We start from the raw sequence: 22,573 nt of genomic DNA on the forward strand, positions 1-22,573 counted from the left end.
CTATTGATTCTATCTTGCTCTGACACCTTTTTCTGTCATGACCTCCATGCTCACAGTGGTATTTGGACACATGTCTGTCTTGATTATTATGATATTTTATGGTTATGTCATTGCTACCATTCTGAAGATCATCTCAGTTAAAGGCAGGTCTAAGATCTTCAACATTGGTGCTTCTCTGATAGCAGTGACTCTCTTCTATTGCTCAGGAATCTTTGCCTATTTTTACTTTCACTCTGACAATTCTCTGAGTAGAAACAAGCTGGATTCTGTTGTATGCACTGTGGCGATCCCCTTGTTGAATCCATTGATCTACAGCCTGAGTGACAAGTAAATCAAAGAGGCCATAAAGAGATGGAAGAAGAGAATATTCTCCTGGCCTTATGATTATGGGGTGCTTTTTGGAGCTGTGAACATAACACATAGAAAACGGTGAATGAAAAATGGAAATAATAGATGTATAAAACCTGGAATAGACTATGTAGCTCTGCATCAAAATCTGCTTCTCTTCCACTCCCTGAGATTGTACTGTAGTTCATACCTTTGAAGTCCATGTGACTTGCTCTGGAAAATGAAATGTGAGAAGATGTGACACATCTCACTTCCAGGCAGAGGCTTTATATGTTTTTGTTTTATACTTTCTGTTTTCCCAATGCTCCCATTCATAACTGACTTCTAAGGAACATGATGATGATGTAGAAGAAACTCTCCCAGAGGACTCAAGATGAACATGTAGTGTTAGCAAGAAATAAATCTATTTTGGATTGTTTGCTACAATAGTTTACTCAGTCTATTATAACTGCTAAAGAAATTTGTATAGGTAGTAGTGTGCTATTGTAAAAAAAAGTGTTAACATTTGTAAGTTTCTTTGGGGGCAAGCAGTAGGTGCCAAAAAATCTGTTATTGCCAACTGGAAACAGCAATTCATGTTTAGTACAATAAAACATCTGGTACGACTGTTATCTATGATGACTTGGAAGGGAGATTATGCAAGAAAACAATGCTTGTAGCATTAGATAGTTCTTAGATGCATATTGCAAGGATCTACAAAAGAGAGACAAGTGCACAAATAAGCTGGGCAGTTTGTAAGGAAGAATGAGAGAATATAGGAGTTTAGAAATTTGTGGATTTTTAGAGTTAGAAAACTGATTTTCATTTCCCCCCAATCGAAGTAAAAAAAGGCCAATTAAACTCAGTCTTACAGCAAGGAGCAAAGCAAGAATATGGTCATCACAGTCCTCTGCTAAAAGCTCTAAATGGCTGAAGATGATGTAAAGAAGTAGATATTTTCAGTTTAACAAAATGTCTTATACAAAATAAGTTTAAGGAGTTAGGGTGACTCTCCTAGAGAAGGCTGATACCCTTAGGGTATTTGAAGTTAAAAGAAGGTAGAGAGTTACAAAAAGAGATAGAGATGATGATGGAGACAGGAATAGGCATAGGGATAGAGGTAGAGAGGAACAGAGACACGCAGAGAGAAAGAGAGATAGATCTGGAAAAGAATTATGAATCTGGCTGGCTATTGATCTATGCAGTTGAATTAAGTAAGTAGATAATAAGTGAACTAATAATCTGGAGTAAAAAGTTTTCACAATTTGAGACTTGTAACAATCCTTGGGCCACCAGTCTTCAATGGCCAAGAAGCAGACTGAGGCAGCTAACCAGGCTTCCAAGGAGGAGAAATTCTTCAGCTTTCTCTTCAAATGTAGCCAAGGAGGATAAATGCCCAAGCAAGAACTTGACAGAGGAAAGAACTGCATATCATGGAAAAGAAAAGATTGGGGAGAATAAAAACAGTGCCTAATCATGGAATAATCCACACCTCCAGTGTAAGGATCCTCACAAGATCTGCCCGGTAGGATTTTGGGATTGCTATAGACCATTGAGTGATTCTTTAACTTTCTAAAGAAGAGTGTTTGTTGCCATTATCCTATTCATGTTTCAGCACTGAATTTTGGGTGTGTGGAGTGATATATAAGTGGTCTTTTAGTCCACAGGTCTCCAAACCAAGAAGAACCATACAGGCATTATTATGAGACTTCTGGAAGTCTCTCAAAGATCCTGAATGCTGACCATGAAGCAGTGTTTGAGAGGAGTTTGGATTGCCTCTTTTGGAGAGGATATAAGTAGGTTCTACATGGAGGAGAAGGAAGAAATCAAATATTATGTGATTAGAAGGATAGATGGCAGTAGATTGTACTACTGTCCCTCAATTTGCTTTTCTTTCTTTTGTGGGATAGGATTATACTTTGTGAATGATCAAAATACCTCCTATAATTTCTTTTGATCATGGGACTTTTTTAGGCCAACAAAATAGGAATAGTTATGTAGATTTCTAGGCAGAAGCCTTAAGAGATAGTTCATCCTTTGCTCTATGCATTTTATTTTTTTGCCACAGGGACTGGCAGTGTTGTAGATGGTAGTTGCTCTATCAGTCATGGTGTGAAGGTGAGATAAAATTTACTGAATCTTGATGGAATGTAGTGTGAGTAAGAAGTAAACCTTTGTCGTTTTCAGCTACTGAGATTTTTGGTTGTCGTTTCTATAGCAGAACCACATGATAAGCTAAACATTATGGTTTCTGAATTCTAACTATTTCTTTTACCTTACATCAATGAAAGCCTAATCAATGAATGCCCACTTATTTATATGACTAGCTGCAAAATACCTCCTATAACTTCTTTTTAGTAGTTAGAGAAAAACAAATGGAATTTCATGAGGTCATCAATTATCCTAAGCTTGAATATATCAAGGAATATAAGACAAATGGATTCACAACAACTCAAGGGTGAGACTTTTCCAATAAGTTTATCATTTACCTGGAATGTAGGAAGAGTTTTTAAACTATTCTTACCTGAAAACACAACTACAGATTTTACTGATGTTATTCAATTTTTTTCTGGCTCTTATTTGAGCATGTTCTTTAAGTTTTCTAAAAATATTACTGAATAACTTTTAGTGCAAAAATTATTTGCACTAAAAATTTGAGGACATACATTTTTCATCTCTAGATTTGATCTATGTTCTTCAAAGCCATTAGAACTGTGTCTACCTGCAGCTAATATAATATCCAATAATGAAAAGTTGGAGGATTTTTCTGTAAGCTCAGGACAACACAAGGATCCTCACTCTCACCAGTTTAATTGAAAATAAACTGGAAGTTGTAGCCAGAAAAAATAGCCAAAAAAAAAAAAAAAGGAAATAAAAGGCATCCAAAAAGAAAAAGCTAATTTTTTTCTGTTTGCTGATGACATAATCTTATAAATAGAAAGCTCTAAATACTGTACCCCAAACTGATGGAACTAGTAAATAAATTCAGTGAAGTTGTAGATTATAAAATTAACATATAAAATCAGTGGCATTTCTATATACTAACAACAAACAATCTGAAAAAGAAATCAAGGCTGGGTGCAGTGGCTCACACCTGTAATCTCAGCACTTTGAGCAGCTGAGGTGGGCAGATCACCTGAGGTCAGGAGTTTGAGACCAGGCTGGCCAACATGGTGAAATCTCATCTCTACTAAAAATGCAAAAATTAGCCAGTCATGCTGGTATACATCTGAAATCCCAGCTACTCTGGAGTCTGAGGCAGGAGAATTGCCTGAAGCTGGGAGGCGGAGGTTGCAGTGAGCTGAGATCATGCCATTGCACTCCAGCCTGAGTGACAGAGCAAGACTTGGTCTCAAATAAAACAAAACAAAACAAAACAAAACAAAATAAATAAACAATAAAAAAGAAATTAAGAAAACAATCTCATTTACAACAGCATCAAAAACTTAAAAAATACCTGGAAGTAAATTGAATCAAGGAGGTAAAATATCAGTATACTGAAAACTATAGAATGTTGATAAAAGAAATTGAAGATAACATCAATAAGTGAAAATATATCCTGGTTCATGGATTGAAAGAATCAATATTGTGAAAATGTCCATACCTCCCAAAGTAACCTACAAATTCAGTGTAACCCCTATCAAAATTTCTTGTAATTCTTCCCAGAAATAGAAAAAAAAATCCTAAAATAGCCAAATCAAACTTGAACAAAAAGAACAAAGCTGGAAGCATCATACTACCTGATTTCAAAACAGAGTGCAAAGTTGTAGTATCAAAACAGCATGATACCAGCATAGAAACAGACACATCAACCAATGGAATAGAGAGCCCAGAAATAAACCCACAAATCTATAGTAAATTGATTTTTGACAAGGTTGTCAAGAATACACAGTGGGAAAAGGACAGTCTCTTCAATACATGATGTTGGAAAACTGGCTATACACATGCAGAAGAGTGAAATTGGATCTTTGTCTCACTTCTTGTACAAGAATCATCTCGAAATGGAGTAAAGATTTAAAAGTGAGACCTGAAACTGTAAGACTACTAAAAGAAAACATAAGAGAAAAGCTACATGACATTAGTCTGGGCAATGATTTCTTGCCTCAAAGGCACATGCAACAAAGGCAAAAATAGACTAATGGATTTGTGTCGAACTAAAAAGCTTCTGTAGAGCAAAGAAAACAACAGAGTGAAGATATAACCCACAGACTGGGAAAAATATTTGCAAATCAGACATCGGCTAAAGGGCTCATATCCAAAATACATAAGGAACTCAAAACAACTCAATTACAAGAAAACCAATAACAAATTTAGAAATGGGCAAACACCCTAATAGACATTTCTTAAAAGAAGGCATTCAAATGGGCAACATGTGAAAAAAGCCCTCAACATCACAGATTATCAGGGAAATGCAAATTAAAATCACAAGGAGATATCACCTCACATCTGTTAGAATGGCTATTTAAAAATGTAAGAGATAACAAGTACTGGCAAGGATGTGGAGAAAAGAGAACCCTTGTACATTGTTGGTAGGAATGTAAATGAGCACAGTCGTTATGGAAAACAGTAAGGAGGTTCCTCAGAAAACTAAAAATAGAATTACCATATGTTCAAGCAATCCCACTTGCGGGCATATATACACAGAAATTAAAATCAGTGAGTTGAAGAGCTGTCTGAACTCCCATGTTCATTGCAGTATTATCCACAATGTTCAAGGTATGGAAACAATCTTAAGTGTCTATGAACAGATAAATGGATTTTAAAATGGGGTATGCAGAATGCAATACTATTCAGCTTCAGCCTTTAAAAAGAATAAAATGCTGTGGTTTGTGACAACATGGATGAATCTGGGGAGCATTTTGCTAAGTGAAATAAGCCAGACACCAAAAGATAGATATTGCATGATCCCACTTATATGTGGAATCTAAGAAAGTTAGATTCATAGAAGTAGAGAGTAAAATGGTGGTTACCAGAGGCTGGGGAGGTGGTGGGCAGGGAAAGGGGAACTGTTGGCTAAAGGATACAAAATTTCATTTAGAAAAGAGAAATACTTCTGGTGATCTATTGCACAGTAAGGTGACTATGGTTAATAATAATGTGTTGCATATTCAAAGCTGCTAAAACAGTGGATTTTAAATGTTCTTAGCAGAAATAAATGATAAGTATGTTAGGTGATGGATATATTAATTAGCCAGATTTTCTTATGCCACAGTGCATACTTGTATTGAAAAATCAAATTGAGGTCTATAAATATATACAATTATTATCTGTCAATTACAACTTAAAATTTAAATTTTAAAAGAACTATCACTAGCAGACATTCAGATATTGTGCACATTTTTTTTCCTTGAGACAGAGTCTCACTCTGTTGCCCAGGCTTGAGTGTGGTGGCTTGATATCAGTGCACTGCAACTCCCACCTCCCCAGTTCAAGTGATTCTCCTGCCTCAGCCTCCTGAGTAACTAGGACTACAGGCACGTGCCACCATGCCTGGCTAATTTTTTGCATTTTTAGTAGAGATGACATTTCACCATGTTAGCCAGGATGGTCTCTGTTTCCTGATCTTGTGATCTGCCTGCCTCGGCCTCCCGAAGGGCTGGGATTACAGGCATGAACCACAGCACTTAGCCTATTGTATACATTTTATGAGCTATTTTACACTCTCTTAACTTCACCTGCCACTACTCCTTCCTAGAGACTTCCCTGTTAATACCAAGATAACCATCACCATCCAATTGATACCCATACATATTTAACATGGAAATATGAATAAATTAACAATGGGGCAAATTTTTGAGCAATAAGAGAAGAAAACTTAGTCTTCTATCTTACTTTTCCTGGGCACACTGTTCAGAAATATGCTTTATGCAGCCTTTTTGAGAGGAGTCATCAGCGACCAATCAATTAGTTGTGTATTGCAATAAGCAACTTGACTGTGCACTTTTGTGTTGGTTTCCTTCCTTTTCCTGTCTCACTCCCTAAAAAGTAGTGGTTCATAAAATTTTGTTTCAACTTCCATGTCCTAGGAAACACAGATTAAAGTATTATAAGATAGGTGGTACTGGAAGCAGGGTGATGATAACTCCTGGCTTGCAGTGGCATAAAAGTTAATAGGAATGAGGTTTGAGTGAAACATGAGGCATTAGAATATGCAATGGCTATGGTTTGAAATGGTGTGGAGGCAATGGTAATTATGAACATTTGTTGAATGAACTGGCTTTTATCAATGACAATGGAAACATTCATAAAAAGAAAATAATAAACTCAGGGCAGACAATTACCAACACAAGCTGATATGGTTTGGCTGTGTCCCCACCCAAATCTCATCTTGAATTGTAGTTCCCATAATCTCCATGTGTCATGGGAGGGACCTGATGGGAGGGACCTGATGGGAGGTACCTGAGTCATGGGGCTGGTTTTCCCATGCTATTCTTATGATGGTAAGTTCTTATGAGATCTGATGGTCTCATAAGGGGGCTTCCCACTTTGCTCAGCTGTCATTCTTCCTTTTGCTTCCACCATGTGAAGAAGGATGTATTTGTTTCCCCTTCCACCATGATTGTACGTTTCCTGAGGCTTCCCCAGCCATGCTGAACTGTGAGTCAATTAAACCTACTTTCTTTATAAATTACCCAGTCTCAGTTATGTCTTTATTAGCAGTATGAGAACAAACAAATACACAAGCTATGCTGTGAAAGTCAGAGGACCTCTGGAAGCTTCAATAAAAACTATTATCTCCTATAACAGTAGCTGAAACTCTGTTATTAATAAAAATAGAGTCTACTTTTTTAGAATAGCAGAGCTTCAAAGAAGACTGAAGGAACAACCTTAAGTATTCTATATCAACAACAGGGTACTTTCAGAAAAGATTGGTACTTTAAAACAGTTTGGGGAAAATTGTGGATATGAGCCCAATAGTCCTGATGTCCCAGATTTTGCTGAACCCTCTAGCAGAAGCTCGCCCTTCCTTTTTGAAGGAAAAGAGGCCACCCCTTGCTTGCTTTCCAAGCAATAACTTCACCTAAGGCAGCTGCCTTGTAAGATGGCACTTGTTGCTGCTGAGATATGCTGTGCCCTCTCTCATTACTTAAAGGGTGATAACCATAGTAAGTTTTCATCAACACCCAAGTGGAGAAATAGACCAGCTCTAAGAGGAAATAAATTGCATACAAAACGTTTTGGAGTACATGGCAAATATGTACTCACAACAAAGTAAATCTTGAAGATGCTGGACCAGGGGACACAAAATATTATAACAGTGGAAAATTTATGAACAGGATTCAATATTTTGACAAATACACATGGAATTGATGTTAATAGCCTATTAGAAAGGGCTCCATAAAATCAACCTAGGTGATCAATCAATGGTAGATTGGATCAAGAAAATGTGGTACACATCTAACAACTGAATACTATGCAGCCATAAAAACAAATGTCATTTTCAGCCATATCGATGTACCTGGAGGTCATTATTCTATGTGAATTAATGCAGGAACAGAAAATCAGATACTACATATTTTCACTTATAAGTGGGAGCTTATCTTTGGGTACTAACAGACATAAAGATGGCAACAATAGACAGTAGGAAGGGAGAGGTGGGGCAAGGGTTTAAAACCTACCTATTGGGTTCTATGCTCACTACCTTGGTGATAGGACCCATGCCCCAGACCTGAGCATCATGCAGTATACCCAGGCAACAAACTTGCACATGTACTCCTGAATCTAAAATAAAAGTTGAAACAAAAGAAAAAAATAGAAATGGCTTCATAAATTTGAACAATCTGATGGCCTACATACATGACATAGAAATGCCAGAAGTTTCATAGGATAGTGTTGAGAAATAGGTCACAAGGCCCAAAGTAGTAGCAATGATAACATGAATTTACCAGGTAACAGCTGACTATGTTTTCATAGGATACTTTTTTTCTCTAAGGTACTAAAGAATGCATGGATGTGGGGTACTCATGCATCTTTGAGAAGCTTGGGGTTGGTTATCTTCTGTAGAATAAAGCTTGCAGTGGAATGGAACTTGGAACTGGGCTCATATTTAGGCTTGGACTGAAGCAAGTACAGAAGGCCTACGTAAATTACGAGAATAAGTGGCCCAAGCTCTGATGTCACCTTCTTCAATTCTACCTATGGCCTCATCTAGGCCAATTACCTATGACCAACTGAAGGGTATAGAAATAATTCAGGACTTATTTACAGATGTGTTTGTGTGCCAATGTAACCATGTGATCCACTGATTTTATATTGTGTATTATTATCCAGAAGTATCTGGCTTGACAGCCCAATTAAGGTGTTGACTAGAGAAAACATACTTTTGTGGTTAAGTCAGTATTCTCTGGGAAGCTGTATGTGCACTAATCAGTTAATATATGATGCTGTTTCCCCAACAACTAGAATATACGCAGCTAAGAACCAAAGAATGGAAACAAGATTTTTACTCCTTAACTGTTATTGTCAGTGACCCATTTCTATGGTTTGTGCTTTCTTTTCCAACAGATTTAGATTCCATTAAGTTAGAGGTTCTAGATTTCAGGGGCAAACACATCTTCCAGGCAACACAGTAGGATTCCAGTAAAAATGAAACTGAGACTTCCACCTGATGCTAACAGGCTAGCAGGCAAAGAAAGGACTTCCTGTATGGTGAGTATACTTGACTTGATAAGTTGGAGTTGCTTTTATGCAACAGGGACTGGAACATCTCTAGAGTCTAGAGGATTAACTGGAATATCCTGGGACATTCTGGTGGTTGGGGCAAATATTTAATTGAAAATTGCAGCAACCCAGAAATATTAAGAGCAAGGCAACTAAGGGATTAGATTCTTCAGGGATGTAGGGTCTAGATTAATCCTCTAGACAATCTAGACCAACAGAAGTAATGGCTAAGAATGAGGGAAATCTGAAATCAGTGGTGGAGAGGGTTAAGATTAATCAGCTCCCACCTCAGAACTACCTGCTACAGCAAAGATGATAACCTGCTTAACTAGCCCATTCATTCTACCTCACCTTTTGGAGAAGAATTGAGGATATCAAGTTCTTGCAAAAATGGAAGCTCCATATTGTAGTATTGGAGTCTGATACAGTGGTAAGGTGTGAACGGGTCTGAATGGTACAAAGGGCAGATACTTCTTACCTACCTTGTCAGATCATCTTAGCCTCACCTGTGTCTGAGAATTTTTGTTGTAGCACCAGCTATTGATGTGGCACCCAATATGTGAAGCTTTTAACTCATTTTATCAGGCACTGCCTGACAATATCTTGCCTCATGCTTGCTCCTCATTCCACACAAAATATTAACTGTATCTCTAATCTAAAAGAAAAAAAAATAACCTACTTTTTTCTTTTTCTCTTAATTGTTCTGAAATATTTGAACAGGTAAGCACACATTCTCTAATCAAAACCATCTCATTGCATAGCAATGAACAATGTTAGAGTAATGAAAGAGAGTTCATCACTCACATGAAAGATGCACAAGTTTAAAACCAGAAGATATATTTAAATAATCAGAATAAAACCCTATGAAATGTACTTACTGCTGAAAAAGATAGAAGCAGAAAAAGGCTTTTAAAAATCCACTGAAAGACACTTAGCAACAACCTATGAATCTACAGGACTTGTGATCATTTCTCATGGCTTCCCATAGGCTCTCGGAGAGGGAATCCAAGCAAAGCACTGCGCTCGTAAACGGACACGGACAGAGGCATGCAACTTCTAAATTTGGATATTATAAACAAGTACACAACATTATCTATGAGACAGTCTTGCTAAAAATATCAAAACTGAATCATATTAAGTATATCCAGGTTGGGCATGGTGGCTCATGCCTGCAATTCCAGCACTTTGGGAGGCCAAAGCAGGAGGATTTCTTGAGCCCAGGAGTTTGAGACTAGCCTGGGCAACATGATGAAATCCCATCTCTACTAAAAATACAAAAATTAGCCAGGCGTGGTGCCACACACCTGGGTGTGTGGTCCCAGCTACTCAGGAGGCTGAGGCAGGAGAATCACCTGAGCCAGGGAAGTTGAGGCTGCAGTGAGCTGTAATAGTGCCATTGCACTGCAGCCTGGGCAACAGAGCAAGACTCTGTCTCAAAAACCAAAAAAACAAAAAAAGAGAAATTCAACTGCCAATTTACAGGAAATATAGAGGACAGAAAATTGTATTAAACTACTACAGGGAGAGCATCAGCAAAATTCAGAGTGTGAGAAGCTCCAAAGGAAAAACATAGATTTGAGAAAGAGAGAGGGAGGGAAGGGGGGAGAGAGAGAGAGGAGAAAACGGACACATTTTAAAAAGGCAGAACTTGTCTTAACAACTTAACATTTAGGTACGTATATTTGAGTGATAAAACTATAAAGAAAAGTAAGGAAATAATTATTACGAGATCAAAATAGTGGCTACTGTTAGACATGAAGCATATTTTCATCATAACTCATTAAACTGAATATTTTAATGTTGTTTTCTGTATTTTATTATTTTTTTAAATAAAGTTAAAATTTTTAAATAGAATCCAAGTATAACCTGATATTTCTTAAAGTAAAGTTATAAATAAAAAGCTGGCAGGGTCATGCCAAGATAGCCGAGAGGAGGAAACACCAGAATGCATCTCCCAGCAAATGAGACACAGAGGGCTAGAGGGCTTACAGAGGGCTTACAGTTTCAAGTGAGGTGCTGGGTTTGTTACAGCAGGACTGGTAGGACACTGAAAATAGACCAGGAGAGGTGAGCTGAAGCAGGTCAATAGCAGCCCAGGGAGGGCAAACCAAGATAGGGTGAGATGCATCCCCACCTGGAACATACAGCTGGCTCAGAGGGTCAGGGACTTCACCCCCTCAGTGCTCTGATTCAGATCCTGCGCTTCCCTCATCCCTCAGTCCATGAAAGCACTGCCAGACTGAGTGGCGCCATGGGTTGTCGATGCATATCTGAGTGATGGCTCCTGCCTGGTGCCGCAACTTGTCAGCACAGACCTGGGTGGAAGTTTGGATTAACACCAGTGGGATGGAACTACCCATTCTACAGAAAGAGGCAGAGTCGAAAGCAGGGAAACAGGCCATAAGGCCTGGCAGACTCCACCCCCACAAAACTCAAACTGACACCCACATACTAGAGAGCTTCACAGTGAATACACCAGTTTGACCTCAACTGGGAAGATTGAGCTCAGGGAAACAGAGATGCCATTGGCAAGGCAGGGCTAATCTCACCTGCAAACAAACTCCAGGGGAAGACCACCCATCCAGTAGCCTTATTGTTGAGGCAGCCCAGCAGCGCCTCTACAGGCCAAAAAAGATATAGCTACAACCTCAACAGAAAGGACGTCCACTTAGAGATTCCTCCCGAAATCACCAACTTCAAAGATCAAAGGGAGATAAATCCACGAAGATGGGAAGAAACCAGCACAAAAAGGATGAAACCATCAAAGATCAGAACACCTCTTCTCCAACCAGGGATCACAACTCCTCACTATCAAAGGAACAAAACAAGACAGAAAATGAGTTTGAAAAAATTGACAGAAGCAGGCTTCAGAAAGTGGGTACTAACATACTTCTCTGAGTTAAAAGACCATTTTCTCACCCAATTCAAAGAAACTAAGAACCTTGAAAGAAGGTTAGACGAAATGCTAACTAGAATAACCAGCTTAGAGAAGAACATAAACAACTTGATGGAGCTGAAAAACACAGCACGAGAACTATGCAAGGCATACACAAGTTTCAACAGCCGAATTGATCAAGCAGAAGAAAGAATATCAGAGATTGAAGATCAACTCAATGGAATAAAACGAGAAGGCAAGATTAGAGAAAAAAGAGTGAAAAGAAATAAACAAAGCCTCCAAAAACTATGGGATTATGTGAAAAGACCTAATCTACACTTGATCAGCATACCTGAATGTGATGGAGAGAATCAATTCAAGCTGGAAAATACTCTTCAGGATATTATTCAGGAGAACTTCCCCAGTCTAACAAGGCAGGCCAACATTCAAATCCAGAAAATACAGAGAACACCACAAAGACACTCCTCAAGAAAAGCAACTCCAAGGCACATAATCGTCAGATTCACCAGGGTTGAAATGAAGGAAAAAATCCTAAGGGCAACCAGAGAGAAAGGTTGAGTCACCCACAAAGGAAAGACCATCAGACTCACAGCAGATCTCTCGGCAGAAACCCTACAAGTTAGAAGGTAGTGGGGGCAGATATTCAACATCCTTAAAGAAAAGAACTTTCAATCCAGAATTTCATATCCAGCCAAACTAAGCTTCATAAGTGAAGGAGAAATAAAATCCTTTATGGACAAGTAATTGCTGAGAGATTTTGTCACTACAAGGCCTGCCTTACAAAAGCTCCTGAAGGAAGCACCAAACATGGAAAGGAACAACCAGTACCAGCCACTGCAAAAACGTACCAAACGGTAAAGAACAATGACGCAATGAAAAACCGCATCAACTAATGGGCAAAACAACCAGCCAGTAACAAAATGGCAGGATCAAATTCAAACATAACAATATTAACATTGAATGTATATGGCCTAATGCCCCAGTCAAAAGGCACAGACTGGCAAACTCGATAAAAACTCAAGACCCATTGGTGTTCTGTATTCAGGAGACCCATCTCATGTGCAAAGACTCATATAGATTCAAAATAAAGGGTTGGAAGAAGATTTACCAAGCAAATGGAGAGCAAAAAAAGCAGGGGTAGCAAACCTCGTCTCTGATAAAATGGACTTTAAGCCAACAAAGATCAAAAGAGACAAAGAAGGGCATTACATGATGGTAAAAAGATCAATACAACAAGGAGAGCTAACTATCCTAAATATATATGCACCCAGTGCAGGAGCACCTAGATACATAAAGCAAGTTCTTAACAACCTACAAAGAGACTTAGATTCCCACACAATAATGGTGGGAGACTTTAACAATCCACTGTCAATATTGGACAGATCAATGAGACATAAAGTCAACAAGGATATCCAGGACGTGAATGCAGATCTGGATCAAATGGAACAAAATTAGCATTAAATGTAAATGGCCTAAATGCCTGATATAGGTGATGGGGGCAGGGGATGGAGACAGCAAACCACCATGTCATGTAGGTACCTATGCAACATTCCAGCAGGATGCAGGATGTGCACATGTACCCCAGAGTCCAAAGTACAATAATAATAATAATAAAGTCAGGGGGGAAAAAAGCTAGTATGACATGATATTACTGTTAAGGTTAATGAGATCAGGAACATCTGAGTTGCATTTATGTTATTAAGAAAACAAAATACAAGAGTTCAAGAGTAAAAAAATTATTAAATTTTGAAGTAGAATTTATAAAGTTTTAAAAACATATGTCTTGCAACAAAATCTGAATTAAAAAAATTATACCTATAAAATGAGCATAGTTTTTATAAAAATATGAATAGAAAAAATGGAGAAACTAAAACAATAAAATGCTTAAAAAAGATAATCAAGTGCCAGGTGTGGTGGCTCACGTTTGTAACCCCAGCACTTTGGGAGGCTGAGACAGGCAAATTACCTAAGGTCAGGAGTTCAAGGCCAGCCTGGCCAACACCGTGAAACCCCATTTCTACTATAAATACAAAAATTAGCTGGGTATGGCTGTGTACACCTGTAGTGCCAGCTACTTGTGAGGCTGAGACAGGAGAATTGCTTGAGCCTGGGAGGCAGAGGTTGCAGTGAGCCAAGATTGTGCCATTGTACTCCAGCCTGGGTGACAAGAGTGAGACTCCATCTCAAAAATAAAATAAAATAAAATAAGAAATAAAAATGATCAAGGGCCCATATCTCATAAGTACCAAGTCAAAATTTAACCCCAAGCAAATCTGTTCAAGCCAAAGTACATAATTATGAAATACACAATAAATGGCCAATTTTGACTTAAAAGGTTGGGAACCATACAACCTCATCTGCCTAAAACAATCTTTGTTTATGCTTGTTGTCCTGACATGATTATTAATAATTCCCTTTTTCATACTCAAAATTGTCCAGTTTAGTTAAAAAATGTAATGATCAGCCCACCTTGAAAGTCCCTCCCAGATGTCATGATTCTAAAAGCATGAAAAGATAGATTAGAACTTGATTCAATTAGGTGATGAGGGACACACTGTAGTGTAAAGAAATGAAATAAACTGGGAATATTTATCTAGTTGTTTTCTCTAGTGTTTCTCCTTACTCGAAAGAATAATTAATGGTGCCTTCTGTTAATTGCCTCTTCTCTCCCCACACCCAAAGGAAACATTTAAGAGAATGTTTAGTTGTAAACACCTTTCTTCCAGTAATGGCCATTAGGAGCCATGGCCAAAAGCACAGAGCCTAGGGGAAGCTGAACACTTGTATTATGTTTGTGGACTCTGATTTCTGAAAGAAAAAGACCCTCATCTGAGGACAAGAGCACACTCCAGTAGAAAGCAGCGTGGCAGAAGTACCTCCAAGAATTTCACCAAGACACACCTGTCAGGAGCCAAACACCAGCATGAATATTTGGGTGGGTGAAACCAGAATGGGGGCGACTTGGCTTTCATGCTTGAAACCCTTTCCTTCTTTCTTCTTTCTCCTGTAACCCTGCTCTCTTAATGCACTTGATAAAGACCTCGTGCATCCAGGCTCAACATCTATTTTTGTTTGTTTTTTGAAAACTTATGATCCCTCTTCCCCACTCTCATAGAATAATATTAATTTTACAGAAACCAAGGTATTGGAGCTAAAAAAAGATCTCACAGTATTTCAAACACTAGCCAGTGAATAAAGTGAAATGGGGGGTATGGAATTTTCCTGATAGCTTACCATGTGGACCATGGAACCTAATATTGTCACCACCACATAATCCCACTTTCCCTCTAAAAATGTGTTTTAGTTAGCAAATGATCTTTAGGATATAGTTATTATTATACATTATTAACATAACAACTCCCATTTTTGATAGCCTCATTGTTACTTTACACATCATAGTTAAGTCCTCACAAAAGACTATGAAGTGATGATTCTTCCTGTAGAGATGAAGAAATGAAGGTACACAGAAGTGAATTACTTTGCCCCAAATCACAAAATTGATTAACGGTGACACCAAATACACTCTGTTTTTCAGTAATTTAACCCTAGTTTATTTATCAGAGGTAATTAAAACTTTTGCTGAGTCTAAAATAGAGTAGCCAGAGGGAGTTAATGTATTTTACTCTAAAGAAAGTTGATGGCATTATTTTGTATATATAATTTTAATAACTTTATAAAATATTAAAAATGATCATTTATGGCCATCTTTGCATGCCCAGGGGATATTAATCATTGCAATAGTTGATGCAGGGAGTGATTTACTTTAGCTTCAATTTAAGGTTGGCCAGTGTGACCTTTAGACTCCACCTACTTTTATTTTATGTATAATTTAAAATGAATCTTCAAAGTTCTAAAAACTTGTTCACTAATTTAATTAAATGGTGCAATGCTAATAGTGACTAGGAAAATAAAGATGAAAGAGATACAAACTGTATGTAAATTGGTAGTAGAGTATAAATTTTTAATGCTGGATCCTGGTGTCAGTCTGAGAGAGTTCCCAGCTGTATCATTTATTAGTATTGAGATCACGGGAAAGTTCCCTAACTTCCTGTACTTTATGTTAAAATGATGTTGTTGTGAAGATGAAATACATATATTAGAAGAATAGCTAGGACAGTAAGTGCTGAATAAGTGTTATATAATATTATTATTGATGATATACTCTAAAAATTATAGTTGATTTATCTTTTTGATATTCAAAACCCATTGGTATGCAAACATTTTTAGGATAAAGTTACGATACCTTATTTTATAAGGGTTTTAATAAGAATCAACATTTATTTCACATTTTGGAGATTCTAAGTTCTGGTTAAAATCATTTAAATGTTAAGACTTAAAAGTTACAATATGAACATGAAAAAGTTCTCCTCACCCCAAATCATGAAGTATAAAGAACTTCAAGAATCAATGAATTAAATCTTCCTTATAGTTGAACATGCATGCCCTGCCTTTGTAAGTGGGTTGCTTTTTTCCTTAAATTTTCTAAATGTGGACTTCTTTCCTTTTTTTCTTTCTTCCCCTTTTTTCTTCCTTTCTCCCTTCCCTCATTTTCTTCCCCTTTCTTTTCCCTCCCTTTCTTCCTTCTTTCCCCTTCTTTCTTTCCTTCCTCCCTTCTTTCCTTTCTTCCTTCCCTTCTTTCCCTCCTTTTTTTCCTTTTTTATTACTTGCAAACAGTACTAGAGAGATAATAACTATTACAGATAGGACATATTTTCCTTTACTAATTTAATAAATTTACATCAGGTATTAGTTTCTAACCTTTTACGATGAATATTGCAAATCATGATGACACCACGTGCTACATAAAAGGCCTAAATTAAATCCATTTCACTGAAAGCAACATCACGAAATCTCAAGAGAATATTATTGCTTCAGGATGTTTGTATCTCCTATCCCTGAGGATGGTTCAGCAGAAGTCATCAGGACGAGGAGTGATGCGCATATAATTTGAGATATTTTTCTCACCTTAATTCAAGCTATTTTATCTTAAAGAACTGTAACTCTCTATTAGTCCTTGTATCTGTTTTGTGAGTTTTTATTTTATAGAGAACTTTTGTTTTCATGAAGTACCTTGATTTCACAATATTTGATCAGAATTTTCATCTGGCTTGGGCAACAGTTTCCTGATATATTTTCTTCATTTGCCACTTATTTTTCTTATTTTATCTACTTTTTCTTGCAATATATTTGTATCATATACTGGCACTTTTTCATGCACTGAATAAAGTGAGATCTTCCTCCAGTAGTTACTTGTGAAAGGAAGCTGTAGGAGAAGGCATGGCAGTACACTGACTACAAAAGAAGTTTCAATTGCTTATTATGAAGCCATGGGTATCTTTGTTAATCTATGCTTTCATTTTCTTTAACAAACAATATTGACAGATTTAAGCCACTTATCTCTCACTGGTTCTGTTCTGCTTATTTTCTTCACTCATTATATAATTATGCCTAGTGTTCCATTATTGGAATTCTAAGCCTGTGGGTTATTTTTATCCTGCTGTTCAAGGTTTTTCAAATCCAAAAAATTGTAACCTCAGGCATAAATGGGTTAATGTGAGTAAAATATTTTAATGACATAATCTATAAAAATCAGTAATTATAATTTCTAAAACAAAAATAGCTTGTGAGGAGTCGCATTGTTCTCCAGTTTTGAAAATGTCATAAATGTCTGCTTCATAGAAGGCAATTGACTTCTTATATTTGTTTCTCTTTTAATCTGTTGCAATATATGGTTTTGGTTGAGACAGATGAGGAAATCTGGCCTCATGTAGATATGTAATTGGAAAAAGAAGGAGTATTTTATTTTTTTATTTTTATTTTTTGGTTTTAAAAAGCGGAGAGTTAAATAGGCAAGAAGAGAGAAAGCAAAAGGAAGAAGCTCCCCCGTACAGAGACAAGAGGGAGGGGTGGCTCCAAAGCTGAAAGAGGAGACCCCAGGAAGGAGTATTTTAACAATCTTTTCAGAGAGTTGTGTAACAACTTATTTAATACTATGCCAAAACTCCACAGGTGGTAGTTTCTTAAAGGTTAATTGTAAAATTGAAGACCATATCAATGAACTTAGCATACTCAGTTACATTAAACTCCACTAGTCTATCTTGCCTTTGAATGGATTTTTTTTACCCATGCAGAATTTTGACCATTTAGACCACTTTTGAAAGGATTTCAATGGCCTCGAAATAAGTACCATACTTGGACTCAACTCTCTACTAGCCCTTGTATTTATTATTTGAGTTTTTGTTTTATAGAGGACTTTGTTTTCTAGAGAATTCACTTAGTACTAGAATTTGAGGATTATATTGTGTTTACATATTCTTCCTTATTAAATATTACTGAACCGCTTTCCAAAGCAATCATAGCAGTTTGCACTCCCATTAACAGGGGATGAAGATTCCATTCATTTTATGTTCTAGTCAATGCTTGATATTGCCCCACTTCTTAATTTTTGTCAAAATGGAAAGTGTGAAATTGTACCCACTGTTTTAATTTGCATTTCCAAAATTATTCATTAGATGTAACATAATTTAAATATTAATAATATTCACAAATAGTTTCAAAATATGCAATTAGTTTTCAATTATGATATTTCTCTAATTATCAGTTTGCTATTGATTTCTAATTTAACAGCACTGTAGTCAGAGAATGTTCTCTATATGATTCATTAAACATTTAAATTTAAGTTTTTCACAAACCAAAAGAGTCCTTCAAAATTATACTAGCAAGATATCCCCTAATGACATCACTTTTATACAATTCTTGCTATGTGCATTACACATAACCTCAGTTAACACCTGAGATAGGTTTACTATCCCTATTTTACAGATGAAATAACAGGCACAAAGATACACAGTTTGTAGGTAGCAGAACCACAATCCACAAACAGCAGTGCTCTTAGTCACTGAATTATATACAGGGATTATAATTCCATTAGCAATATGCAAAAATTTTCAAAGTGTCTTTTAAAATGTCCCTTACAAATGTTTTTATACTTTCTTTTGTTCTCATAAGAGCCAATGAAAGGTGTAATTATCCTCTTTTACATGTGTAAAAACTGATGCACCAAAACCATTGTGGTTCCTAAGGGGCAAAGTTAATCAGGGTTACTTCCTCTAACTTGGATCAGTACTTCACTTGGTTTGGTATTCAGTATGGATACAAGTTAGTTTATTTCAATAGAAATTGGGATAACAATTGACTTAGAGGTTTATGTTCTTTTTTCCTACAGATTCTAGAATCACCAATGCAATGACTGAGGAAAGGAACGGTACAACAATTACGAAGTTCATTCTCTTGGGATTCTCTGAATTTCCAAAGCTCACTATTATCTTCTTTTCAATATTCCTAGGGATCTACCTCCTGACAGTATCCTGGAACATGAGCCTCATCATCCTTATCAGGATGGACTCCCATCTGCATACACCTATGTACTTTTTCCTTAGTAACCTGTCATTTCTGGACATCTGCTATGTTTCCACTATAGCCCCCAAGATGCTCTCAGACTTCTTCAAGAAATATAAATTCATCTCCTTTATGGGGTGCAGTATGCAGTACTTCTTCTTCTCTAGCCTAGGTCTAACTGAGTGCTGTCTTCTGGCAGCCATGGCTTATGATCGATATGCTGCCGTTTGTGATCCTCTTCTCTACCAGACCATCATGTCGCCTACCCTCTGCATGCAGATGGTGGCAGGATCTTGTATAACTGGATTCTTTGGTTCATTTATCCAACTCTGTGCTTTGCTTCAGCTTCACTTCTGTGGGCCAAATGTCATCCACCATTTCTTCTGTGATCTGCCCCAACTTCTGATTCTATCCTGTTCTGACACCTTTTTCTTTCAAGTCATGATCTCTGTTCTCACAGTGATTTTTGGACTTACATCTGCCTTAGTTATCATGATATCTTATGGTTATATCATTGCCACCATTCTGAAGATCACCTCCGCTGAAGGCAGAGCCAAAGCTTTCAACACTTGTGCTTCTCACCTGACAGCAGTGATCCTTTTCTTTGGCTCAGGTATCTTTGTTTATATGTATCCTAATGCTGGTGATTCCCTGAGCCAAAACAAGTTGGCATCAGTCTTATACACAGTCGTAATTCCCATGTTAAATCCAGTGATCTACAGCCTGAGGAATAAGGAAATCAAAGATGCCCTAAACAGATGGAAGAAGAGAATCTCCCCCTGGTGTTATGGAATGAAATAATGAAATTTATTTCAGATGTATAAATAGTGTAGGAAGAACAACAACTAAACATTTATTTTCAACTCTCCTAAATGTGGGCATAATTGCAATTGGTATGCACTTCTTATGTAAACCCAGGGCTGGCACAAAATCACGTAAATGCATGAAAAGTATCTTCAAATTTAATATCAATTCTTTATCAGTTGTAATCTAATAAATTGATAGGCCAGGAAAACCACAGGTATTTTTTTGTAGCTAGTTGTGGCAGTGGGACAGTTCACCTTGAATATTCCATTTCTATCTAACATGGCACTACCTCAAGAACCAGAGATGCTAGTACTGATCAAGGCTTCCAAGAGACTAGCAAGCCTTCTCATACATCTTATTTTAGGTAGAAAACGGATTACTATTAATACAGACAAATCTTTTTAAAAATAATTTCCCAATTAAGTTTAAACTCACATTTAACCTATTCTTTCACCTCTGGAAATTTTGGATTAATTTCTTCATTTATGGATTTGTCCAAAGCCAAATATTCATATCAGGTAAAAGTCTTGCTAAAGTCACACAGATAGAAATTTGTTGTAATAGGAATGCTTAACATGTCTGCTATAGTTAAGATTTGGTTGACTAGTTAGCTAGCTAGGCATTCCTAGATAACTCCTTGTATGTTATTACTATAGTTTCTTTGTTTTTCCATCTTATCTCTACCATGTAACCAGAAAAGAGAATCAGAAATGGCCCCCTGTTGGTGAGGTAACCTAGTCCCTGATTTTGGCATTTCCAACTGTCTTACTGTTAACATTTTTGTTTCATCTAATAGGCCAAGTCCTTATTAGAAAGTTGTTTTTCCAATAATTAACAAATAGGAAGTGGTTAGTAAAATTATCTATAAAGGACTAAACCACTGGAACCACAAGAAAGTCTTTGGCTGTTGCCCTTATAACTTACTACAAGGTACAGAGGAATATTAGAGAATTGAGATTTAAAATACCAAACAAGGAAAGGAATATGGGGCAGAAAGCACACTTTTGTTATTTATCTTCTGGTAGGATTCTGACTTCCATTATCTCAGGCCTGAAATCATTGAAATTTTCAAGAGATTATTTCCAGTAAAAGGCATTTTGTATATTCTCCGACCTCTCTCTGTGTTCAGAAGGAAAAATTTTCAATCCTCATGAGTGTTCAGTTGGTAAAAACTTACAACAAACCTTTTAGATAACAGTAGGTACTGCAATGTGAGAGGTTCTGCTTCTAATACTTCCTGTCTCTGGGGGTAGAATTCAATTTCAGGGAGCTTGGAGGTGAAAGGGAAAGTTATTTTGTAAGACAACGGATTTACAGTTATCCAATAGGATTTTGTCAAGAGAAGTTTGAGATAGAGTTCCACGCCTAGATTTCATGTAAAGTTTTTTTTTTTTGTTTTTGTTTTGTTTAAAACTAACTCTTGTTAGTGACTCCATTCAGACTTCCCTTGGCTTCAGTTTAAAACAAAGTGTATTAACTGATGACTATACTGAGGTTGAAAGAGAAGTAACTCCATAAGTGCCATTCATTCACTTGGTTGGATGTTTAATGCTTTTGTGGTCACTGATTATTAGAATCTCTGAAGACAAATACTGCTTGGAGTTGATATCACAACCAGCAGAAATGCTTTATTATATAAAATTCAAAATCTCCTTAATTACGAAAAACATAATCTTCAGAAAAGAATAATGTAGGCTTTAAGTCAGAAAGCCCTATCTCTACAGAAGGCCAGAATTCTTTTTATTCTGATATTCAAAACATCTGTAGGATATAGATGTATAGGATACATATCCCTGTGCAGAAATTTCTTATAAACAACAAAGATTCAGAGATTAACTGGTCAGAACAGAGGCTCATAAATTAAAGACAAATTCTTGGACAATATCATATATTTCTCTTTTTGTAACTACTTGTGATTGACATTTTTATATTGGTGATGCTTTTAAAGAAATAATATACTTTATGTGATATACTAGGGAAAATTGTCTGCATATTTAATTATGTTCTATAATATTTGATCAGTCTCTAAGCAGCTGCAGAAGCTTATCACCATGGCTGGGAATGAAAGGCTCTGGGATATGGAATAGTAAATTCTGTGTTCTAAGAAGCTGCATTTTCCTTGCTGTGTTAGTAGAAAAGGATGTGGTTTAGTAGCTTCTAGGACTCTGGAAGTGTTTAGTAAACCAAACACTCCTGACTCAGCACTGATTGTTAATTGGCAGTTCTGTTTATCACTATATATCTCAATTAATTTATATTTAAAATTTGGACATATACCCAGTAATATGATTGCTGAGTCAAATGATATTTCTATTTCTAGATCCTTGAGGAATTGTCAAGTGTCTTCCACAATCGTTGAACTAATTTACACTCTCACCAACAGTGTAAAAGTGTTCCTATTTCTCCACATCCTCTCCAGCATCTGTTGTCTCCAGATTTTTTAATGCTCACCATTCTAACTGGCATGAGATGGTATTTCAATGT

At 36.8% G+C, this 22,573-nt stretch overlaps 1 protein-coding gene across 1 annotated transcript; it reads left to right on the forward strand.

Annotated features, from left to right (window-relative positions):
• The first annotated feature begins 14,624 nt into the window (after positions 1 to 14,624).
• Positions 14,625 to 22,064, forward strand: LOC108282867 (olfactory receptor 1440-like). The gene is made up of 2 exons (XM_017498890.1): positions 14,625 to 14,819; positions 19,110 to 22,064. The coding sequence occupies exon 2, from the start codon at positions 19,130 to 19,132 to the stop codon at positions 20,081 to 20,083; it is 954 nt and encodes a 317-aa protein (XP_017354379.1). The 5' UTR covers positions 14,625 to 14,819; positions 19,110 to 19,129; the 3' UTR covers positions 20,084 to 22,064.
• Positions 22,065 to 22,573: the final 509 nt, after the last annotated feature.

Source organism: Cebus imitator, unplaced genomic scaffold (assembly GCF_001604975.1).
Source record: "Cebus imitator isolate Cc_AM_T3 unplaced genomic scaffold, Cebus_imitator-1.0 Scaffold253, whole genome shotgun sequence".
Taxonomy (NCBI): Eukaryota; Metazoa; Chordata; class Mammalia; order Primates; family Cebidae; genus Cebus; species Cebus imitator.

Excerpts from the sequence above, each read along its gene's own strand:
- LOC108282867 (XM_017498890.1), top strand. The coding sequence starts at position 19,130 with ATGACTGAGGAAAGGAACGGTACAACAATTACGAAGTTCATTCTCTTG.